This window comes from Chiloscyllium punctatum, chromosome 3 (assembly GCF_047496795.1).
Source record: "Chiloscyllium punctatum isolate Juve2018m chromosome 3, sChiPun1.3, whole genome shotgun sequence".
Classification (NCBI taxonomy): Eukaryota; Metazoa; Chordata; class Chondrichthyes; order Orectolobiformes; family Hemiscylliidae; genus Chiloscyllium; species Chiloscyllium punctatum.
This window is the reverse complement of record NC_092741.1, coordinates 21672902-21698227: the sequence shown is the minus strand read 5'-3', so window position 1 is coordinate 21698227 and position 25326 is coordinate 21672902. Positions and strand designations below refer to the sequence as shown.

Sequence of the window (25326 nt, the reverse complement as noted above, 5' to 3'; positions counted from 1 at the left end):
GACAGAGGAACAAACTGGGATCAAACATAGAAAGCAGGAGTAGGCCATTCAGCCCTTCAATATGACCATGGCTGATCATGTGTTCCTGCTTTCTCCCCAAACCCTTTGATCCCTTAGAAATATATCAAACTCCTTTATGAAAACACTCAATATTTTTGGCTACAAAACGGGCAGGTAATTTGACAGGTTCACCATCTAGGGTGAAGAAATTTCTCCTCATCTCATACGCCCATACTGTTAAACTGTGACCCCTGGTCGGGGACTCCACTGTCATTGGGAACATCGTTCCTGTGTTTACCCTGTTCAGTCCTGTTATAGTTTATAGGTTTCTGAGATTCAGCCCCTTAATCTTTGAAACTCCAATGAAGGGATCCAGTCTCCCTTCATAGATCAGGACTCAATCTGGTAAATCTTGGTGCCACTCCTCTTAAGCAAGTCTCCTTTAGGTAAGGAGCTCCAAATTACACACAGAGGGGCACAGCAAAAATAGGGACAAGGGAGTAAAGTCACAGGCTCTTTGAACTTCTACATCAGGACATTCAAATCCCATTCTGCAGTCACTCCAGAGACTCCATGGATCACTGAGGAAGAGAGGACTATTCCCAGTTACCTGATACACAACCACAGAGACGCACCTCCAGCCCAGCCACGAACAGTTCAACTAAACCCGGGTCACAAGGACAAAGCAGTGCAGTGAGTTACAGTGAGCAAGGGAGGCACAGAGGTGTCTTTTAAGATTCAACTCAACTCTGCAATAGTCCTGACATTCTGCAAGAAACTGGACAGAATCTGAAAAATCCTCTGGATATTTCACAAACTATAATGGCACGGCAAATAATTCTTGAAAGTATCTGTGGGTGTAGTGGAAGTGATACTGGACTAGGCCACTGGATCCTTCATGCCTGTGGTAGCTCTTGGAAAACTGGTGGCACCCACCAGCTAGGCCCCACTCTTCAACACCTCGCCCTCCACCCCCGCAGCCACCCCCCATTTCAGTCTGTGCATTCCAGATCTCAGGAATTACGCAGGGAGTGGCGGACAGCACGCATGACAAATTTTGCGTGCCGTGACCCAGCCTCAAAGGTGAACTTTACTGCCAGCTCACTCTGAAACCGAGTTACTGGCTGAGGGGATTCACAACGGGAAAGCCAGCTGGTGCCCAGAACTCTGCAGAATGTATAGGCCTGTCTTGTGGGAAACACCTCCCCTTTCAGCTCTTAAGACCATGAATCCAGTCCCCAGATATCAAGCTGAGCTCTCTCTCTCTATCGCCAATGGTGTAATCTTGAGTTGAGTAGATAGCTAGGGATAAGAAACAACTGGCTTCAATAAGTGACCAACATCGGATCGGAGGGGAAATAGTGAGAGGTGCCACATTTACTGAGAGGGGAGCACTGAAAAGGAATTCATTATAGAGTAAGAGAGATCTACAGCATGGAAACAGGCTCATCGGCCCAACCTGTCCATGCTGCCCAGTTTTCACAATTAAACTTTTGCTTGCATTTGATCCATATTCCTCCATACCTATCACATCCTGTCCAAATGTTTCTTAAATGACAAAATTGTACTTGCTTTCACCACTACCCCTAGTAGCCCGTTCCAGACACTCACCACCCTGTGTGTGTGAAACAATTGCCCCTCTCACCTTAAACCTACACCCTCTAGTTTTAGACTCCCCTATCATAGGGAGAAGCAGTTACCAACTACCTTAACCATGCCCCTGTTTACGTTTACAGACCTCTGTACGGTCATCCCCTCACAGTCTCCACGTTTCCGGCCTCTCCTTATAACTCAAACCGTCCAGTCCTGGTAGCATCCCAGTAAATCCTTTCTGTTCTTGCTCTAGTTTAATGATATCCTTTCTAATGATAAGGGCGACCAGAACAGCACGCAGTATTCTGAACGGGGCCTTACTGTTAGTCAGCAGTAAAATTCCCAAATGCATCACTGGAGCAGGTGGCCATGCAAGCCATGCTAGCTCTGTGACAGAGTTACCCAAACAGCTCCACTTCCCTGCTCAATCCCCTTGGCTGTTACGATGTCTGCAATTCTCCTTTGGAATATCAGGAGGACCGAGCTTTCTCAGCCCCAAGGGACGACTCTCAAATCTTCAAAATCCAACCCACTGTCCCCCACCAACCCAGTTCTGCATCAAATCTTCCTTCCCTTTGCTCTCTGGCTCCTTTACCCATTCTCTTCAATCCAATGCCTCGGTTAGCGACTCTCCTAACCATAGTTACCCCCCCCCACCCCCAACTACGCCATCATTTTGGAAAATAGAAACATTCTGAATCGTTTGAAGTTATTATTTGTTCACAGAAGCAAAGTGTTGCTGGCTCAGCCAGTATTTAGTTTCCATCCCTGATTACTCAGAGGGCAGCGACAAGTCAACCATACCTAGGCCAGTCCAGGGAAGGATAAGCTGTTTCCTTCCCTAAAGGACCTTGGCAAACCAGATGGTTTTCATAGTCATCGTTAGACTTTTAATTTCAGATTTTTATTAAATCTAAATATAGTGGGATATGAACACGGGCCCCAGGACATTACCAGGGTCTCTGAGTTAATGGGTGAAAGCGAGGATTGCAGATGCTGGAGATCACAGTCAAGATTAGAGTGGTCACAGCAGGTCAGGCAGCATCCGAGGAGCAAGAAAATCGACGTTTCAGGCAGGAGCCCTTCATCAGGAATGAGGCTGGAAGTCTCGGGGATGGAGAGATAAACAGGAAGGAGGTGGAGCTAGGGAGAAGGTAGTTGAGAGTGCAATAGGTGGATGGAGGAAGGGTGGAGCGAAGACGGACAGGTGGGATAGATCACGAGGATGGTGCTGGCTTAATGATCTAGTGCTATTAGCACAGGGCCTTCACTCCTCCCCCGCCACCATCACCAACACTGTAGTACTGTACACGTATTACCCTCCCCAGTTACCTGGATATAATCTTCGTTGTTCAGGAGAGGTGGTTTCTTCATTCCAAAGTCGTGTGGGATGAGGGTGTAGAAGCGATTGGACAGGTCCAATATCTGAGACTCCAGCCCATTGTTAGCCACAACCTTAGCACAGGAAAAGACAGAGGTTTCAGTATGTACATCACAGCTCACAGCTCCTGTTCTTGCCCTTGACTGGAGACAACTGAGGTACATGATGTCCGGCGCACAGTGAGGTACACAGAGCAGGGCGTTACACTGTCCAATGCACAGAACAGAGCGATACACTGGGAGGGAGGGTAAGGGTTTAACACTTTCACGTTGAGCACAGTAGGTTTGCTCGCTGAGCTGCAAGGTTCATTTCCAGATGTTTCGTTAGATAACACCTTCACTGGGCCTACCTAGTAGGGGAACGAAACGTCTGGAAATGAACCTTCCAGCTCAGCGAGCAAACCTACATGCAAAACCTCAACCTGAGCTACAAATCTTCTCAAAACGTGCTGATCACAGTGGGATTTGAAATCTCACCCTGTGAAGTTGCTATCCTGTCTCCCTAACCAGTGGGTACTGTACAGAGAGAGAACTGCTGACTACCTGCTGCACCTCGCTGAGGATGGCATACGCACTCTGGATCTGCCTCTTGCTCAGTTTACCTAAGGGCATCTTCTGAAGGTCAATCTGTTGGGAAAACAGACAAAGATGATGCCAGTAAATATCAGACAGTTCCACAGAAATAACAAATACGACAGAATGTCCACACTTTGTAAATAGGAAAGAATATGTATGTTCAGACATCACAGAAGGAAGACTTTCATTTTGAACATGACTCTAACCTTGCACCTTTAATGCATTGACTGAGCTGAGATGTCACCTTTTTAAATAAAACCTTAAGTTATCTTGGGACTGTGACGCAAAAGAAGTTCTGCGATTTTTATATTAATCAATTGAAATCTGCATCCACATTTAAGTGATTAAAGACTTAACAGCAATCTAGGTTTGTTTAATATATCGCACCAGTTGTATGATCTTTTGCTATAAATTCTGTGTCCTATGATCCTGCCCCACTGGCTACCTGATGAATGAGTACAGCTCTGAAAGCTAGAGCTCCCAAATAAACCTGGTGGACTATAACCTGGTGTTGTGTATATTTAACTTTCATTTTAAATACAATGCAGTTTACAGAGTTAAGAAACCATTTGTTGGTTCTCTTCCATTTAGTCGCTAATGACCCAGGAAAAGGCAATGATTCCACCCTGCAGTCCCACACAGAGCTGCACGGCTGAATAATACCCAATCAGTCCAGTGATTGCTCGCTCCACCACCAGAGCACCACCTGGTGGCTGCAGCTTGTGAATACAGTGTGACCAGGACCTGTTTACATAGAGAAATCCTATTCTAAATGCACACAGCTTGTTTCAACAGTCAATGCTGACACCACAAAGTGCATGCAAATACTGGGACATGATATCATGTACAGGACATCGTTTAGGCCACTTTTGGAAGTCTCCCTGCGAATAGGAAAGATGTTATTAAACTTGAAAGGGTGTAGAAAAGATTTACAAGGATGTTGCAGGGTTGGAGGGTTTGAGCTATAGGGAGAGGTTGAACAGACTGGGGCTATCTTCCCTGGAGCGACGGAGGCTGAGGGGTGACCTTAAAGAGAAGTATAAAATCATGAGGGGCATGGATAAGGTGAATAGACAAGGTCTTTTCCCGGGAGTTGGGGGTAGGGGGGGTCCAAAACAATACAGCATAGGTTTAAAGTGAAAGGGGAAAGATTTAAAAGGTGCCTAAGGGGCAACTTTTTCACACAGTGTGTGGTGTATGTGTGGAATGAGCTGCCAGAGGAAGTGGTAGAGGCTGGTACAATTACAACATTTAAAAGCATCTGGATGGGTATATGAATAGGAAGGGTTGAGAGAAATATGGGCCAGGTACTGGCAAATGGGACTAGATTGATTTAGGATATCTGGTCGGGCATGGACGGGTTGGACCGAATGGTCTGATTCTATGCTGGACATCTCTAGGACTATGAATGTATAAGACGGAAAACTCATGGGCAGGAAATATAGGAGGTTCGGCTGTAGGTATTTCATGATATCATACAACAGTCCTGTTATAGGTAGAAGTTGCTAATATTTCAGAAGGGAGGCCAACTGAACAGCTTTCAATGCAATGACACAGACATGATGAGCTGAATCGTTTCCAAGCTTCTCAAATCAAACCAGAGTGGGGGTTTGAATGGAGCACAATTCTAAGATGCTGTTAACGCTGGTGACACGGTCTGGTTTCCCCCACAGTCAGTCAACTGAACACTTCCATTGGAGGATATTCATTTTCTCAGAACGTACACATGACCCCACAATGACCTCCCCACCGCACCCCCTCCCCTGCAACCTGCCATACCTCAAACTCCACCATGGCTTTCTTCATACTCTCTACATCGAAGATGGTCTTGATGAGGTCCTGGACTGCTTTGTCCAGCTTGGATTTGGTATTACAATTCGCAGTGAGTTTCTTCACAGCTTCCTCATCCTATGGGATTGAGAAACATCGATATTCCACTGGTGTTTAGTAGAATGAAGGGGGTGGGGAATGGGGTGGGTGGGAGGTGTGCATCTCGTAAAAACTTCAACAATTCTAACAGGCCTAGACTGGGTAAAATCTACCTGATGACCATGGAGTCCGGAACCAGAGGCCTAAGGATGTAGGCTTGGCCACTTTGGACTGAGGTATGAAGTAATTAATGTCTTTACCCAGAGCCTGTGGAACTTACTATCACAGAAGGTGCTTGGGGCCAAAACGTTTGAATGTTCCGACAGGGAGTTGGATACAATTCTTGGGGCTAAAGGGAATCAAAAAATGTGGGGAGAAACATGGGGGCAGCCTAGTGAGTTGGATGGTCAGCCATGGTGTAGCAGGCTTTGAAGGGCCAAATGGCCAACCTGTATTCTTACTTTCTGGATTCCTGAGGGTCATTATTAGTAGATTTGAATTCTAGTGACAAGCGCGGCCAGGACTTGAATTCAGGAGGCTCTTTACCAAAAGCAGTGCGCAGTACCCTCTGGGCTTTACTAATAGTGGTACAGAACATGACAAAAACAAGGCCTCAACTGGGCATAATCCTCACTCACGCAGTTAACCAGTCGGGTCAACGATCTACCTTCAGCACTGACTGACCTCCTGAAAACTTTGCCTTCAGTCCACGTTTCCTGCAGATGACTGCGCCCCCGTCTCGAGTTTATTTATTGGGCCCACCGTCTCAGGAGGACAGAGAGGCCTCAGACGTCCCCCCAGTGTCAAGGAGATCGTGCCGGGGTGGGACTTCGGTCCAGAGGGTGCGGCCGGAGAAGCTGCATTTAGTCTCCTTCGAGCAGGAAATGACAGTATGGATCGGCTCTCCCGGGCCAGCAGGGGACAGGATGGGCCACATGGCCTCCGTGTACACCGCAAAATCTCCACGATGCTAAAGTTAGAGGCGATCTGACACCGGGGAGGGTTCAAAGGTCACTGAAGATTTGGAGTGAGAGGCAGGAGGACCAATAGCCAGAGGCAGACAGGTTTATAATTAGTGACAAAGGGGAAGGAGGAAAAACAGAGAGGATTGTCACACAGCGGGGGTGAGCCATTAATAATGGGGTGTGTGGGGTGAGGTGGGGTCCTGAGCAGAACAGGAGGGAACCAGGGGCTAACTGGGCAGCAGCTTCAAGGCCTGGCACAGACACAATGGGCCAAGTGACCAAGCTTCTGGATCTTTCTGTGACGGGGAGCGGGAGTGGTACTCACCTGGCCGTAGTCGATCTCCAGCGGGTAGAACTTTTTAGGGTATTTGGTGAAGTTTTTGGAGTGCCAGGCGTTGCCCGTCTTTTCCTCGTAGAGCCCCAGGAAATGGTCGACGGCTTCCTCTTTGGAGGACATCTTCTCCAGCTTGTTGCCGCCAATGGTGGTCCCCACTCGGCCCCAGGACCTGAAGACCCAGTACCTGTGGTGCCGGAACCCAGCAGTGTCAGGGAGGGGCCGCGAACCCGGTCAGATCACCGCCGCAGCTCCAAAAAACAGCAACAACCCTCCCCCCACCCCACCCCAACCCAACCCCCCTCGGGGGGGGGGGGGGGGTCCTCCCTGCCCCCTACTCTCAGGCCGGTTCAGGGAGATCGGCCTTTCTTATCAAATAAAGGCAGGTATTCCAGGTGCCCTCCTAACCACCTTATCCACCCTGTCCTGCTGTATTCACGACCGATCCTCTGACCCCTCTGTACCTCCCAGGGTCCCACCATTAAGGTGTACTCTTAGCTCTGAACCCCGTGATACATAATGAACACTGGCTTCCAGTGGCACAAGCAAGCTTCAACCATCATCTTCTGCTTCCTGCCACTGAGCCAATTTGCCCCAGAACATCTTCCACCTGAGACCCTGTCAAAAACCCTTAGTGAAGTCCACATGGACTGTATCAACCTTACAATCCTCATCTGCACACCTAGTCACCTCTGGAGCATGGGATCGTCAGACGGCACGGGGAGGGGTACATAAAAGGGAAAGGGGTGCTGCAAATACTGACCAAGGAGTCACCGCAGCGAGGTGGATGATATACTAGACTGTTCCTCAAATGGGGCCATATGGGCGTAACTTAAAAACAAAAAGAGGCAACCAATCATTTTACTGGGAGCGTACCACAGACCGCCAAACAGTCAGGGTGGGGTAGTCAAAACGTGAACTGAGGTTTAAAATGACTGGTCTGCATCTCTTTTTACTGTAGAGAAGCAAGGTGTAGATACAGAAATCGGGGGAAACAGTGATACACTTGGACAAATTAACATCGAGAGACAGGAGGTACCTGTGGTTTTAACAAGTGGATACATCCCAGGCTTAGGGGAGATGGATCCCAAGCCGCGCTGGGAGGCAAGGGAGGAAATTACAGGGGCTCGGACATTAACTTTCAGAGTCTCTCTGGCCACAGAATTGGAGGACAGCCAAATGGGATCAGGGTTTCAAGAAAGGTGATAAGGCTAAAGCAGGAGACGATAAGCCAGTCAGTCTAACGTCAATGATAGAGAAACTACTGCAGCAGTTCGGAGACACTGAATTAATCTCCACTTGGAGAGGCATTAATCAGTGACAGGTCTGCAGCATGGCTTCATCGGGGAGATCGAATTTGACCGAAGTTTTCAAGGTGAATTTGTCAATCCTGCTCCTCCTGATAGCAACAATATCACATCTCCACGTGGGAAGCGACACGCCTCTCAACTCATCTGCCTTACGAACAAATCTGCATTCAATAAAACTTGTGCCTTCCTTTGATGATCTTTTCCACTCTGGCTTGTACTGATTTCATTCTTTAACCATACTTGTCAGTCTATCACCACTACAGTCCTGTCATACCATATCCCAGAGTGTGCTGCTGGAAAAGCACAGCAAGTCAGGCAGCATCCAAGGAGCAGGAAAATCAACATTTCAGGCAAAAGCCCTTCATCAGGAATCATTTTGCCCAAAACATCGATTCTCCTGCTCCTCGGATGCTGCCTGACCTGCTGTGCTTTTCCAGCACCACACTCTCAACACTGACCTCCAGCATCTGCAGTCCTCACATTTGCAGATATCGTATCCCATCTTCCTGCCAAATAAGCATTCACCTTCATCAGCTGCACTGTGGAGCACCGTCCCCTCCCTGCCCCAGCGACAATCCTGGCCCCTTTCCGGTTTAGATACAACCTGTCTGAATTGGACAGGTTCCACCGACCCCAGACACAGAGCCAGTGATCCAGGAATGTGAAGTCCTGCGCTGACTCTCCTGTCCTGCAATTCATCTGTTCAGTCTGCCCTCTCCCTGACTCGCTCACTGCCAGTTTGCGCACGGTAGCTGTGTGCGTGCGTCTGTGTGTGTGTGGCTGCGCGTGTGTGGTGTGTGTGTGTCTGCGTGTGCGCGCCTGCGTGTATGTGGTGCATGCGTGTCTCCATGTATATGGTGTGTGTGCACGTTTGAGTGTATGCGGTGTGTGCGCGTGCGTCTGCGTGTATGTGGTATGTGCGCGTGGGTGTGTGTGTCTGCGTGTATGTGGTGTGCGCGCGCGTGGGTGTATGTGTCTGCGTGTATGTAGTGTGTGTGTCTGCATGTATGTGATGTGTATGGTGTGTGTGTAGTGTGTGTGTCTGCGTATATGTGGTGTGTGCGCATGGGTGTGTGTGTCTGCATGTATGTGGTGTGTGCGCGTGTCTGCGTGTATGTGGTGTGCGCGCATGGGTGTGTGTGTCTGCATGTATGTGGTGTGTGTGTCTGCATGTATGTGGTGTGTGTGTCTGCATGTATGTGGTGTGTGTGTCTGCATGTATGTGGTGTGTGTGGTGTATGGTGTGTGTGTGGTGTGTGTGTCTGCGTTATGTGATGTGTATGGCGTGTGTGTGTCTGTGTCTGCGTGTATGTGGTGTGTATGTGAGAGTACGCACGGACAGGGTTCACTGTGAGAGACAGCCCCCTGTATGATAGAGCTCCAAGTGATTCAGCAGGAAACAATCCCCATGACACTCGTGCCCCCTGCCCTGGCCCACCCTCATCTTGGGACTCCCTCGGTGTGGGAAAGAACCATCATTGGCACAGCCCTCCCGATCCTGGGACTGCCACACCTACACCTCCCTGACCCTGGGAGACCCCCCCCCCCCCCCCCCCCCGTGACCACGCGCGAACGGTAAACCTCTTCTTGTTGTCGTCCTCCAGCAGCTGCAGCTTGTAGTAGGAGTTCTGACTGCGGGATATATCCACCAGGCCCAGAGTAGCACTCAGGATCCTGCCACCCTGCTCAAAGACATGAGCCAAATCCTCCAGTCCTGAAAAACACATCAACCAGGGGGAGCCATGGGATCCTCAGATTCACTCCATATCCCTCTCCGGTCTGCTCACCCTTCCTCCGGTATCCCCGAGTTACCGGGGGCGGGGGGAGGGGGTGCCGCAACCTCACATCAAACCCCCACAGCCCCACAGCCCACCAGCAGCTTGGAACCACATCCACTACTGACAGGGGCGGGGGGGGGGGGAGGGGAACCACACACACCACTGACCGGGAGACCGCACTGACCACTGACTGGGAGACCGCACTGACCACTGACCGGGTGACCGCACTGACCACTGACCGGGAGACCGCACTGACCACTGACCGGGAGACCGCACTGACCACTGACCGGGAGACCGCACTGACCACTGACTGGGAGACCGCACTGACCACTGACCGGGAGACCGCACTGACCACTGACTGGGAGACCGCACTGACCACTGACCGGGAGACCGCACTGACCACTGACTGGGAGACCGCACTGACCACTGACCGGGAGACCGCACTGACCACTGACCGGGAGACCGCACTGACCACTGACTGGGAGACCGCACTGACCACTGACTGGGAGACCGCACTGACCACTGACTGGGAGACCGCACTGACCACTGACTGGGTGACCGCACACACCACTGACTGGGAGACCGCACTGACCACTGACTGGGAGACCGCACTGACCACTGACTGGGTGACCGCACTGACTGGGGCGTGGGGGTCCGCACTGACCAGGGAACCGCACACACCACTGACTGGGAGACCGCACTGACTGGGGCGTGGGGGTCCGCACTGACCAGGGAACCGCACACACCACTGACTGGGAGACCGCACTGACCACTGACCGGGAGACCGCACTGACTGGGGCGTGGGGGTCCGCACTGACCAGGGAACCGCACACACCACTGACTGGGTGACCGCACTGACCACTGACCGGGAGACCGCACTGACCACTGACCGGGAGACCGCACTGACCACTGACTGGGAGACCGCACTGACCACTGACCGGGAGACCGCACTGACCACTGACTGGGAGACCGCACTGACCACTGACTGGGAGACCGCACTGACCACTGACCGGGAGACCGCACTGACTGGGGCGTGGGGGTCCGCACTGACCAGGGAACCGCACACACCACTGACTGGGAGACCGCACTGACCACTGACCGGGAGACCGCACACACCACTGACTGGGAGACCGCACTGACCACTGACCGGGAGACCGCACTGACCACTGACTGGGAGACCGCACTGACCACTGACCGGGAGACCGCACTGACCACTGACCGGGAGACCGCACTGACCACTGACTGGGAGACCGCACTGACCACTGACCGGGAGACCGCACTGACCACTGACTGGGGCGTGGGGGTCTGCACTGACCGGAGAACCGCACACACCACTGACTGGGAGACCGCACTGACCACTGACCGGGAGACCGCACTGACCACTGACTGGGAGACCGCACTGACCACTGACTGGGAGACCGCACTGACCACTGACTGGGAGATCGCACTGACCACTGACCGGGAGACCGCACTGACCACTGACCGGGAGACCGCACTGACCACTGACCAGGAGACCGCACTGACCACTGACCAGGGCGTGGGGGTCTGCACTGACCGGAGAACAGCACACACCACTGACAGGGAGACCGCACTGACCACTGACCGGGGCGTGGGGGTCTGCACTGACCGGAGAACCGCACACACCACTGACAGGGAGACCGCACTGACCACTGACCGGGGCGTGGGGGTCTGCACTGACCGGGGAACCGCACACACCACTGACTGGGAGACCGCACTGACCACTGACTGGGAGACCGCACTGACCACTGACCGGGGAACCGCACTAACCACTGACCGGGGCACCGCACTAACCACTGACCGGGAGACCGCACTGACCACTGACTGGGAGACCGCACTGACCAGGGCGTGGGGGTCTGCACTGACCGGAGAACCGCACACACCACTGACAGGGAGACCGCACTGACCACTGACCGGGGCGCGGGGGTCTGCACTGACCAGGGAACCGCACACACCACTGACTGGGAGACCGCACACACCACTGACTGGGAGACCGCACACACCACTGACTGGGAGACCGCACTGACCACTGACCGGGAGACCGCACTGACCACTGACCGGGAGACCGCACTGACCACTGACCGGGAGACCGCACTGACCACTGACTGGGAGACCGCACTGACCACTGACCGGGAGACCGCACTGACCAGGGCGTGGGGGTCTGCACTGACCGGAGAACCGCACACACCACTGACAGGGAGACCGCACTGACCACTGACCGGGGCGTGGGGGTCTGCACTGACCAGGGCGTGGGGGTCTGCACTGACCGGGGAACCGCACTGACCACTGACTGGGAGACCGCACTGACCACAGTCAATACTGGTGGGGATAATTTCTGCTGATATTCAGATCCACGTACCAGAGTCGGGGTCCACTGCTGCCCCACCTTTAACCGTCAGCTTCATCTTCTTCTCCGATTTGCCGGATTCTGGAAGAGGCAAACATGAGCAGGTCACAATTTCACCACAATACAAAGATTATTTTTATAACCGTGGAGCCCCCCTCCTGAACAAATCCCTTCACTCCACCCAAACCCAGAACCGAACCTCCTACATGGACTGCAGCAACTCGGTACCGTCTCAGGAAGGGAATCCTGGGACTCGGCAATAGATGCTGGCCCAACAAAACAGCCCATATCCTGCAAATTAATTCCAAATAAATCACCAACTCTTAAGTTACTCTGACTGACTGCATGAGACAATGGGAAGGATTCCCCACACCAGGACTTCAGTATGTAATTGGGTTCAGTACTGAGGGAGGTCACTGTGGAGTGGAAGATTCTGGAAGGTAAATGCAGCAGTGTTGGATTGGAAGATTCTGGAAAGATGATGTGGGATCACAAGATTCTGGAAGAAATACGTGACAGCGTGGGATCAGAAGATTCTGGAAGGAATACGTGTCAGCATGGATCAGAAGATTCTGGCAGGGAAAAGGTGGCAGCACAGGATCGGAAGGTTCTGGAAAGTTAACATGGGATTGGATGATTCGGGAAGGAAGGCGTGTCAGCACGGTTCGGAACATTCTGGAAGGAATAGGTGGCAGCACGGGATTGGAAGATTCTGGAAGCGTGTGACGTGGAATACTCGTCCCAGCAGCAACCTGCCCATTGTTACAAATTCGAGACCTTATGAAGTTATTTCTGATATTGAGGTTTGTGGGAGCTTGCTGTGCAGAATTAGCTGTTGCGTCGCTAACTTACAAGCACTTACGCAACAGAAGTTATTGTGCGGCTCTGAGGTTTTGGAGTACTAACAGGCACTATATAAATGCAGCTCTTTGAGTGAAGCTCTACTACCTTGCTCCTGCTTGACTTTACCACTGGAGTTCTTTGTGACCTTGCTGCCAGTGGATTTCCCAGCGACAGGGGGGTCCGGCACCACCTCAGGGGTGAGCACAGCTCCCCACGATGAGATCCCATGCACCGACAACAATTCCTGAAGGCCTTTCCCTGACCGTAAGTCGTCAAGGAGATCCTCGGAAACCACACGGACATTGGCTTCCTTCACCTCCTCCATCTTCTTCGACATTTTGTCCAACTCCTCTGTGGGGGAAAAACAAAGTTACCAGCAATCAATCATCCAGGGGAAAGACCCAACAGGAACAGGCCATTCAGCCCATCAGACCGCCTTCTATTGATGTTAAAGAACATAAACAGGAGGACATTCAGTCCCCCAGACCTGTACTAGCACTACAGAGAAACATTGTAACCGGAAGCCCTCTCATCTCTCTAACAGAAAGGAAAGCTCCCTTTACTCTTTCAAGTAGAAAACAAAGGTCCTGCAGCAACGTCCCCAATAAACACCACCAGAGCAGGGACAATCATCTTTTTAATCCATTTAATCTTTTAAATTGAAAATAAACCTGCCTCCACAACCAACGCTCCCCGGAAATATACAGCACGGGACGATACAAGATTAAGTTTCCTCTAGTCTTTTAAACAGAAAGTAAACTTGCCGACAAACAACGGCAAGACAGCACAGCCCAGGGTTAGACAGAGTAAAGCTTCTGCTGCCTCTTTTAAAGTAAAGCTCTCTCCATCAAACGCTCCGAGGGCAGGAACTGCACAGACGGAGACACAGGGTAAAGCTAGCTCGACTCTTGTCTCTTTTAAAGCTCCCTCAGTGTTGTTTGTATCACAGCCTCCCAGGGCAGGGACAGCACTGGGTTAGACATAGAGGAAAGCTTCCCCTACTTTCAGTTCAAAAGAGTAAAGCTCCCTCGATGCTGTCCCCATTAAACACTCTAACAGCGCAGGGCAGAAGGAGCACAGACCAGGCAGAAAACAAACCCAACCCCCCATAGGCATCATTCCCAATCCCAGCGCAGCCAGGTGAGGAAGGGGGAGTGAGAGAGGTGGGGCAAGGGGGAGTGAGAGAGGTGGGGCAAGGGGGAGTGAGGAGGGAAAGGGAGGGGTGAGCTGGCAAGGAGTGCAAGCTTCATCCTCACCCTCAATCCAATGTGGAAATGGAGGCAGTGAGCTGCCAGAGGTTAGGGGTGGGGTACGGTACGTGGGGAGGGGAGGGCAGGGGGTGGGTTCTACACTGGTCCCCTGCTGTCCGGAACACCACTGATCATTCACGTACTCTGAGAGCTGATGCACAGCTTGGCTTTGCTGGCTGTGCTTGTGATTTTCCCTCCAAACTCCTCCACCAGGGTCTTCAGCTCGTCCTTCTTCTTCGAGAGCTTTCCCAGGACGAGGACCTTCATGTTTGCAAGAGGTAAACCTACACAGACAGACACAGACAGCAGAGAAGCAGGATCCAGTTAAAGAGGTGGAATATCTACCCTGCCCTATTGCAGTAATACTGCACTGACCCAGAGAGAGGAGACAGCTCCAGCTCTATACTGGAGCTCCCTCCAGCTCTGCTCTATAACACTCAGCTCCGCACGGGGGCTCTCTCCTCTAGTCCCAGTACCTGCTCCGCACTGGGGCTCTCTCCTCTAGTCCCAGTACCTGCTCCGCACTGGGGCTCTTTCATCCAGTCTCATTCCCAGTCCCAGCTCTGTGCTGGAGCTCTCTCCTCTGGTCCCATTTCCAGGATGGGGTTCTTTCCTCCTGCCCCAGTCCCAGCTCCGCGCTGGAGCTCCCCCCCTCCAGCCCCAGTCCCAGCTCCGCGCTGGAGCTCCCTCCTCCTGCCCCAGGCCCAGCTCCGCGCTGGAGCTCCCTCCTCCTGCCCCAGGCCCAGCTCCGCGCTGGAGCTCCCTCCTCCTGCCCCAGTCCCAGCTCCGCACTGGAGCGCCCTCCTCCTGCCCCAGTCCCAGCTCCGCGCTGGAGCTCCCTCCTCCTGGCCCAGTCCCAGCTCCGCACTGGAGCGCCCTCCTCCTGCCCCAGTCCCAGCTCCACGCTGGAGCTCCCTCCTCCTGCCCCAGTCCCAGCTCCACGCTGGAGCTCCCTCCTCCTGCCCCAGGCCCAGCTCTGCACTGGAGCTCCCTCCTCCTGCACCAGTCCCAGCTCCGCGCTGGAGCTCCCTCCTCCTGCCCCAGGCCCAGCTCCGCGCTGGAGCTCCCTCCTCCTGCCCCAGGCCCAGCTCCACGCTGGAGCTCCCTCCTCCTGCCCCAGTCCCAGCTCCGCGCTGGAGCTCCCTCCTCCTGCCCCAGGCCCAGCTCCGCACTGGAGCTCCCTCCTCCTGCCCCAGTCCCAGCTCCACGCTGGAGCTCCCTCCTCCTGCCCCAGTCCCAGCTCCGCACTGGAGCGCCCTCCTCCTGCCCCAGTCCCAGCTCCGCGCTGGAGCTCCCTCCTCCTGGCCCAGTCCCAGCTCCGCACTGGAGCGCCCTCCTCCTGCCCCAGTCCCAGCTCCGCGCTGGAGCTCCCTCCTCCTGCCCCAGGCCCAGCTCCACGCTGGAGCTCCCTCCTCCTGCCCCAGTCCCAGCTCCGCACTGGAGCGCCCTCCTCCTGCCCCAGTCCCAGCTCCGCGCTGGAGCTCCCTCCTCCTGCCCCAGGCCCAGCTCCGCGCTGGAGCTCCCTCCTCCTGCCCCAGTCCCAGCTCCGCGCTGGAGCTCCCTCCTCCTGCCCCAGGCCCAGCTCCGCACTGGAGCTCCCTCCTCCAGCCCCAATCCCAGCTCCGCGCTGGAGCTCCCTCCTCCTGCCCCAGGCCCAGCTCCACACTGGAGCTCCCTCCTCCAGCCCCAATCCCAGCTCCGCGCTGGAGCTCCCTCCTCCAGCCCCAGTCCCAGCTCCACGCTGGAGCTCCCTCCTCCAGCCCCAGGCCCAGCTCCGCGCTGGAGTTCCCTCCTCCTGCCCCAGGCCCAGCTCCGCCCCATCCATCTATCCAGCCTCTAAAGCTCTTCGGAAAGGTTTTCCGAACAGATCCCACACACACTATTCCAAGAGAGGCAATCCAGCTCCCACTCTCCTGAAGAGATTATTTTTAAATTCCTCTCGCCTGTTGGAATACTGCAATAAGAGAGATGCCCCAGACAAGGGCCAGACCTGCCTTACACACAGTGTGATCCCACACCAGGCTTTCCCTACCTGCAGGTTCTGAGGGAATGGCAGGGTCAGCAGAGGCTGGAATTTCGGCACTCGATGCTGGGGCGGCAGGCGGGAATATCCGGACGTGCTTTTTGAACTTGAACTTCTTCAGGTAGGGAATCTCATGGAATTCCTAGACAGCACAGAATTCTACAGGTGAAGGTTAATCGTGCGGACAGAGGCCGGCCTGGTGGGAGTGGGGGGGGAAGAGCTGGGACAAGAGCAGGCCCATCCATCCTGCAAACCGAGTCTCCTGCTCAACATCCACTCAAAAAGCTGTTCCTCAGAATCAAAACGTCTTTAATCCAAAATGCAAACTGCAAACCTTCCCTAGCAGGATTTGAAGACCCATTCGCCGACTCCCTCCAATCCGGGGTATCCTGACTACCGTCTACTAAACCCTTTGTGTACCAGACAATTGGCAGAAGAGAACCATTTCTGCAGAATTCATTTATCATTTCCAACTACACCTACCCATATGTACACTTCTAAAAGGAAATCATACAATCAGGCTTTGAAAAGGGAGGTCAACCTTAAAAATACACATTAACAAAAAAGTTGTGTCTGCCCGTGTTAAAGTTTAGAACGTAACTTGGCAGTTAACTGCCAATCATCATTATTGCTGCATTCTACCTCTATCAGAGTCCATCTGCCAACCAATCTGCACTCTCCCCTCATACAGTATAAGTGTTATTTTCTCCCCATTGAACCACTATTCTTACAAACTGTCCTGACGAATAAGAGGCGTGAAGCTTCGAGAAATGGTGTCTTAGTTGCAACTGTGTTCAAGAGCTGCTCTGCCAATCAACTGCCAATAATTTGTTTAGAAAAGTGAGAACCTGAGGAGGGATGATTTGCAACCTCCTGGGTGATACACCACAGGAGGCCATTTTGCCAATAGCCCCACATGCCTGTTCCAACCCTCACTGTGTCACAGGCTCCACACTGTGTTTGCTTTAAAAGGAAGGATCGAAGAACATGGTGAATCCTCGTCTTCACGTCTTTTACTAAAAAAGGAGTGTGGAGATCACATCGCACCTGCCCAGCTGAGACCCCTGCCTTCAACAATCCCCCAAACCCATCCCCACTCCAGCTGAGACCCCCGCCCTCCCCGGTCTCTCGCCTTTACAGCTGACGAGGCCTGCAGCAGTGTCTGACCACAGGTTCGGGTTTGGGATTGACTGGGTCTTATTTAGGAATGGAAGTGACAGCTGACCGGCCGACGCCCGTGTGGAGTTTACAAACCCCAAGTTAGCTTGGCTGCTATGGTACCATCCCCTATGGGGTCTATGTGGTAGTGCTCTGTGCTGCCTCCTCGTGCCAGCTGATGGTACAGCAGCACACTGCCACCTGATGGTGGAGGACTGAAACTGCGGCTCGTCACACCACTGGACAGCAACTTCAGGATATTCCAAATCCCTGTCCGTCACAGGTACTGGGGTCCTTTTACGTTGCAGCCCAGAGCTCCTCAGACAATGCACTCTAACTTGGAAGGAGTTCTTTCTCTGTAAAACACTTCTGTACAACTTAAGGGCACATAAAACACTACAGAAATGCAAGTTTGTCGCTAAATGTAGCAAGTTTAGAAAAGCAAGATCCCACAAGGAGCAATGAGACACAGTTAAGTAGATGATCTGCTTTTGTGATGCTGGTTGAGGGCTAACTCCCCTGCTCTACTCCAAAACAGGGGCATGGGAAATGCAGTGAGCAACGGGCGAGCTCCTCTGACACAGTAGCACTTACCGAGTGCAGCGCTGGACTACCAGGCCTACAATCCAGAGTGGGACTTGGACTCCCCAAGTTTTACCAGACAGAACAAGCAGACTGCAACCAGCAGAGGAGGCCCGTCACGTACCTTCGGAGTGAGCCAGTCCTTGCGAGCGGGCGTCTGGGTGCTGGCACTACACTTGGTCCAGGCAGTGATGTTACCAGTGCAGCAGTAGGCATCTCCTTTCAACAATAACTGCCCTTTGCATTCCTCACAGGGCAGCAGTGCTCCGAATGCCATCCCATCCGACACCTGGTCCAAGATCTACACCGGAACAAATACACGTGAAGGGCATGCTGCCACACAGGAAGCTGAGAGGCTCCAATCTCACCACCAGCACCCACTGGAAGGGCACTACACCAAGGGGTGTCTGCCATCTCTGTGCCTCAATGCCATCACAACACTCCAGGGCACTGCTACCAACACTCCATTGCGCTGTCCTTTACCTTGGTGCCACTAGACACCAAGAATTGGGATATCTATGCTCACCAGGACATACAGTGGTAGCACAGTGGTTAGCACTGCAGCCCCACAATGCCAAGGTCTATGTCCACATGGGTTTTCCATGGGTGCCCCAGTTTCCCACTACAGTCCAAGGATGTGCAGGTTAAATGGGTTAGCCATAGGATATGCTGGGTTACAGGGGTAAGGGGTGTTCTGGGTGGGATGCTTTTCATAGAGTTAGTGTGGACTCATTGGGCCAAATTACCTCTATCTACACCCTGGGGAATCAATGAGGTAGAGGGAAACACCATTCAAACACACTGACTGACCACAGAATTATAACCACAGCAGAGATGTACACCTGTCATTTGTGGAAGGTTGTGTCCAGGAGTGGGAGCAGTGGGCAGCTGAACCAATCACGGCAGGGAGGGCAGCTGCAGGTGAGCCAATCATGGCAGGGGAGGCAGCTGCGGGCGAGCCAATCACGGCAGGGGGGGCAGCTGCAGGTGAGCCAATCACGGCAGGGGGGGCAGCTGCGGGCGAGCCAATCACGGCAGGGGGGGGCAGCGGCGGGTGAGCCAATCACGGCAGGGGGGGCAGCGGCGGGCGAGCCAATCACGGCAGGGGGGGCAGCGGCGGGCGAGCCAATCACGGCAGGGGGGGCAGCTGCGGGCGAGCCAATCACGGCAGGGGAGGCAGCGGCGGGCGAGCCAATCACGGCCGGGGAGGCAGCTGCGGGCGAGCCAATCACGGCAGGGGAGGCAGCGGCGGGCGAGCCAATCACGGCAGGGGGGGCAGCTGCGGGCGAGCCAATCACGGCAGGGGGGGCAGCTGCGGGCGAGCCAATCACGGCCGGGGGGGCAGCTGCGGGCGAGCCAATCACGGCCGGGGAGGCAGCTGCGGGCGAGCCAATCACGGCCGGGGAGGCAGCTGCGGGCGAGCCAATCACGGCCGGGGAGGCAGCTGCGGGTCAGCCAATCAAAATGGTTGGGCAGGATTGGAGGTGAAGAGGCCAATGGGGCATTTGGCCGATTGGGTAACATTTTAAATATACCAGGCCCTCCTTCCAGATTGACACACATTGCTTTCCAAACCAACCCTGTCAAGGACGTTCAAAATGAAAACTAATGTCATTAAGATTTACTTTCATACGCTTGAACAGAGAGGGGTATTAGCGGTTTGAACATTCTTGAAAACTCATACATCACCAGGGTCAGATGGCACGAATCCCAGGCTTCTGTGGAAGCCAAGGGAGGAGCCTTCCAGCGTGAATATTCAAACCCTCTCTGGCCACAGGAAAGGTGCCCAAGGACTGGAGGGCAGCTATTGTGGTATTCAAGATAAAGCACAAAGAGATTACAGGCCAGTGAGTCTGATAACTGTGGTGGGGAAACACAGAGGGAGAATTCATCTCCACTTGGTAAGGGGAGGTCATAATTTAATAAAACCCATTGAATTTTTCAAGGTAGTGATTGTGTGTGTAGATAAGGGCAGTGCAGTTGATATCATCTACATGGACTTCAGTAAGGCTTTTGGTAAGGTCTCACATGGCAGACTGATCCAAATAAAAATTAGGAGCGGTTTGGATCCAGGGCAATTTGGCAAAATTGGCTTATCAGCAGGGAGAGGAGGCTGTTGGTCAAAGGGTGTGTGTGTGTGTGTGTGTGTGTCTCCGTATGTGCGTGTGCGCGAGTGTATGTGTGTGAGTGTCTGTGTGTGTGTCTATGTGCATCTGTGTGCCTGTCAGTGTATGTGCGTGTCTGTGTGTGTGTCTGTGAGTTTCTATGAGTGAGTGAGTGTCTGTGTGAGTGTCTGTGTGAGTGAGTGAGTGTCTGAGTGAGTGAGTGTGTGAGTGAGTGAGTGTCTGTGTGAGTGAGTGTCTGTGTGAGTGAGTGTCTGTGTGAGTGAGTGTCTGTGTGAGTGAGTGTCTGTGTGAGTGAGTGAGTGTCTGAGTGAGTGAGTGTCTGAGTGAGTGAGTGTCTGAGTGAGTGAGTGTCTGAGTGAGTGAGTGAGTGTCTGTGTGAGTGTCTATGTGCATCTGTGTGCCTGTCAGTGTATGTGCGTGTCTGTGTGTGTGTCTGTGAGTTTCTATGAGTGAGTGAGTGTCTGTGTGAGTGTCTGTGTGAGTGAGTGAGTGTCTGAGTGAGTGAGTGTGTGAGTGAGTGAGTGTCTGTGTGAGTGAGTGTCTGTGTGAGTGAGTGAGTGTCTGAGTGAGTGAGTGTCTGAGTGAGTGAGTGTCTGAGTGAGTGAGTGTGTGTGAGTGAGTGTCTGTGTGAGTGAGTGAGTGTCTGTGTGAGTGAGTGAGTGTCTGTGTGAGTGTCTATGTGCATCTGTGTGCCTGTCAGTGTATGTGCGTGTCTGTGTGTGTGTCTGTGAGTTTCTATGAGTGAGTGAGTGTCTGTGTGAGTGAGTAAGTGTCTGAGTGAGTGTCTGTGTGAGTGAGTGTGTGTGTGTCTGTGTGAGTGAGTGTCTGTGTGAGTGAGTGTGAGTGTCTGTCTGAGTGAGTGTCTGTGAGTGAGTGAGTGTGTGTCTGTGTGAGTGAGTGTCTGTGTGAGTGAGTGTGAGTGTCTGTGTGAGTGAGTGTCTGTGTGAGTGAGTGAGTGTGTGTCTGTGTGAGTGAGTGAGTGTCTGTGTGAGTGAGTGTCTGTGTGAGTGAGTGAGTGTCTGTGTGAGTGAGTGTCTGTGTGAGTGAGTGAGTGAGTGAGTGTGTGTGTGAGTGAGTGAGTGAGTGTCTGTGTGAGTGAGTGAGTGTCTGTGTGAGTGAGTGTCTGTGTGAGTGAGAGCAGAAGCCTATGCCCAATCCGGTGTTGTACAGGGTTCAGAGCTCCCTCCTAGTTGTGTCCGTTAATGATCAAGACATGAATATAGGAGGAATGGTCAATAGACAATAGACAATAGATGCAGGAGTAGGCCATTCAGCCCTTCGAGCCTGCACCGCCATTCAATATGATCATGGCTGATCATTCCCAATCAGTATCCTGTTCCAGCCTTATCTCCATAACCCTTGACTCCACTATCTTTAAGAGCTCTATCCAATCAGTAAGTTCACAGAGGACAGGACAATTGGTGATGTGGAGGGAAACCTGAGATTATAGGATGGTATAGATGGGCTGAACAGTGACAAATGGAATTTAACCCTGAAGAGGGAGAGGTGGGAAAACTAACAAAGCAAAGGAGTCCACGTGAATGATAGGACCCGGGAACGTACAGAGGATCAAAGGGATCTTGATGAGAATGTCCACAGATCCCTGAATAGAGCAGGACAGGGTGGAGAAGGTGGTTAGGAGGGCACATGGGGTACCTGCCTTTATTAGTCAAGATATTAAATACAAGAGCATGGAGGTTATGTTGGAGCTGTACATAGCATTAAGCTAGGCCACCAATGGAGTACTGTGTGCAGTTCTGCTCAATGCACTGTCGTAAGGACGTGGTTTCACTGGAGACAGTGTAGAGGAGTTTCACCAGGATGTTGCTTGGGATGGAGGGATTCACCTACGGAGAGAGACTGGTGAGGGCTGGACTTGTTTTCCTTTGAGCAGGGAAGGCTGAGGGGGAAATCTGGTGGAGTTCTTTGGGAAGGATTTCCCCATAGTAGAGGTATCAATAAACAGGGAGCACCAAAATGGTGGGAACCCTCAAGAACATATAAGTAGTATTTCCCTGAGAACTTGAAACATCACAATAGATAAGGACACACGGAAAGTGAGATCAGAATGGATGGATGCTTGATGGCCAGGATGTACCTGATGGGCTGAAGGGCCTCTTTATGTGATGTTAAATCCCTATGACTGAAGAACCGATTCCAGCTGACAATGTGAGGGGCAAACTTGATGAACCTCAGTCTCAGACTCACTGACTGGGCTGTGGACAGGGTAGAGATTCCCATCACCCACTGGCTGACAACTTTGCGTCTGACAGAGGAAGGACTAATGTCACTTACAGCTGCCTCTCCTGAAGCCACTTCTTGCTTGTTGGCAATTAAAAGCTCTCGGAGATCGTTGGTAGAACAGCACTTCTTCAATTCATCCTTAATATTCCAGATCAACTGGCTCTGTTCCTGCAGAGAGACAGAGAGAGCATGTGTAAGAGTGATCCTGCTGACAGAGAGGGAGGGAAAACATTGTGAGAGAATGAGAGAGAGAGAGAGAGAGAGAGATCTTGCAAGGAGAAAGAGAAACAGAAAGAGAGACAGAAAAAGAAGAGTTCTTGCAGAGAGTGTGTCAGCGAGAGAGAGGGAATGAGAGAGTGAGAGAAGGTTCCTGGAGGAAGCAGAGCAGCTGAGGGGACAGGGGTGAAGTTCTCCCTGTTTGTGGGTGTGATCCCAGGCTGGGGGCCGAATGGCCAGACCCTGGAATCAGATTTACCCCCAAAGAGGGCTATTCCGAACTACACCCACCCCCACTCCCTCCCCAAACCCCTGTACTCCCTCACAACCCCCTCTGCCCCACAATCCCCCATCCTCTCCCACAACCGTCACAATCCCCCGTCCTCTCCCACGACCCCCTCAATCCCCCTCAATCCCCCGTCCTCTCCCACGACCCCCTCAATCCCCCGTCCTCTCCCACGACCCCCACAATCCCCCGTCCTCTCCCACGACCCCCACAATCCCCCGTCCTCTCCCACGACCCCCACAATCCCCCGTCCTCTCCCACGACCCCCACAATCCCCCGTCCTCTCCCACGACCCCCACAATCCCCCGTCCTCTCCCACGACCCCCACAATCCCCCGTCCTCTCCCACGACCCCCACAATCCCCCGTCCTCTCCCACGACCCCCACAATCCCCCGTCCTCTCCCACGACCCCCACAATCCCCCGTCCTCTCCCACGACCCCCTCTCCCCCTCAATCCCCCGTCCTCTCCCACGACCCCCACAATCCCCCGTCCTCTCCCACGACCCCCACAATCCCCCGTCCTCTCCCACGACCCCCACAATCCCCTGTCCTCTCCCATGACCCCCACAATCCCCCGTCCTCTCCCACGACCCCCTCTCCCCCACAATCCCCCGTCCTCTCCCACGACCCCCACAATCCCCCGTCCTCTCCCACGACCCCCCGTCCTCTCCCACGACCCCCCGTCCTCTCCCACGACCCCCACGACCCCCCGTCCTCTCCCACGGCCCCCTTGATCCCCCGTCCTCTCCCACGACCCCCCGTCCTCTCCCACGACCCCCCGTCCTCTCCCACGACCCCCACAATCCCCCGTCCCCACCTTCAGCTCCTTTTCCAGTTTTGAAGCACTCTCTTCCTTCTTATTTTTCTTCTTTGCTGTCGCTTCCCCATCGACTGTGTCTCCCTTTCTTTTCCTGAAAGCAAAACGCAACAACTATTAAACTGGGGCGAGTAGAGGGGGGTGGATTCCAGCAAAATCAAAAGGTGAATCCGACTAGGGATGTTCTCACCGGGAACAAAGCAGATTGTGAGGAAGGGTTGGTCTGTTTAAGCTGGTCCAGATCGTGACAGGGTCAGAGAAGGCACACAAAGTAAAGCTCTCCCCATGAAATAATCGCCCGTGGATGAGGGGACACAGATTTAAGGTTTTGGACAAAGACTTAGAGAGGAGACGGGAAATGGGAAGAAGAACTTTTTACTAATCTCAACAATGGTAGTATAATCTAGAAAGGAAATTGCCTTCAGGTGACCAGACAATCTGCAAGGCTCCAGGGACAGAGTGGACAAAAGGGCTGGCTGCAGACTGGGTTGGTAATGGAGACCAACATGGTCTCTCATTATGCCATTACATCACTGACGGAACACTTGATTGGCTGAGACACAGTGTCACAGTCCCAGGTGAGCCTAGAATAAGAGACTTATACACACCCTGCCAGCCAAAGCAAAGGCAGGCACTGGCATCGTGGTAACATCACTGGGCGAGTTTTCCAGAACCCTGCGGTCATGTTCTGGGGACATGGGTTCAAGTCCCAGCCCGGCAGATTATTAGACTAGACGTTAGACCATATAACCGCTGTCGTCAAAACCCACCTGATTCACTCACCTCCTTCAAGGGAGGGAAATCTGCCAGCCTTACCTGGTCTGGCCTACACGTGACTCCAGACCCACAGCCAATGTGGTCAACCCTCTGCCCTCTGAAATGGCCAAGCGAGCCACTGCGTTCAAAGGCAGTCAATCAGCCAGCAACACCCATATCCCACGGACAAACCAACACATTGTCGTGTAGCTCTGTTAATCCCTGCCTGACAGGGCAGTACTCTGCTGCACTGAGTCAGTGAGTGGAGACATAGTGGGACTCTTTCCTCTTCATCTTGGCTCATCACCTCCTCCCCAAACACTCTGAGCTCACAGAGAGGTATTTATATCAAATCAGGGGCACATCTCTGTGGACAGGGCAACTGGAGGGGGGGGTCACATTAACCAATTCCCCAAGTATAGCACCCAAATGTTTCACAATATGTTACAAAGGGTCCAGCATTAAAATCTGCACCTCCAATCTCTTTCTCTCTCTCTCCACTAAGTCTACGCCACTGACATTTGCAATTTTTTGTTTTAGATGCTCCTATTCATGGGAGGTGGCTTGTCAGTCAATCCCTTGCCTCCCTCTGGGATAGGAACAAGGGTCCTGGTTGAGAGGCCACTGGTGGCGTGGAAATGAAACCTGACAACACACCAGCACTAACGATCAGCTCCTTTCCCCAGCTCCCCCCCCCGGAGTACAGAGGAACAAGCAACATGTTTTCCCTCAGTGTCCTGTCAGCTCCAGCCCGCCTCCAGTCACCTGGGCCTTATAAGTATCTTCTTAACGAGAGCAGCAAGACACAGGCTCGAGTGCTCCTCACAACATGTTACAGCTCCTCAAGACAGACAC

At 53.1% G+C, this 25326-nt stretch overlaps 1 protein-coding gene across 2 annotated transcripts in view; it reads right to left on the bottom strand.

Annotated features, from left to right (window-relative positions):
- The window catches only part of parp1 (poly (ADP-ribose) polymerase 1), a 60640-nt gene that overhangs the window by 13602 nt on the left and 21712 nt on the right, over nt 1–25326 (bottom strand). For both annotated transcript variants that reach the window (XM_072550762.1, XM_072550761.1), the window contains exons 5-16: nt 23716–23809; nt 22448–22564; nt 18151–18327; nt 16296–16428; nt 14407–14547; nt 13119–13364; nt 12183–12251; nt 9609–9741; nt 6709–6904; nt 5329–5457; nt 3517–3600; nt 2926–3048 (exon numbers count right to left, since the gene is read on the bottom strand). In XM_072550762.1, the coding sequence (XP_072406863.1) occupies nt 2926–3048; nt 3517–3600; nt 5329–5457; nt 6709–6904; nt 9609–9741; nt 12183–12251; nt 13119–13364; nt 14407–14547; nt 16296–16428; nt 18151–18327; nt 22448–22564; nt 23716–23809 (1642 nt within the window). The remainder of the gene's footprint in view (nt 1–2925; nt 3049–3516; nt 3601–5328; nt 5458–6708; nt 6905–9608; nt 9742–12182; nt 12252–13118; nt 13365–14406; nt 14548–16295; nt 16429–18150; nt 18328–22447; nt 22565–23715; nt 23810–25326) is intronic.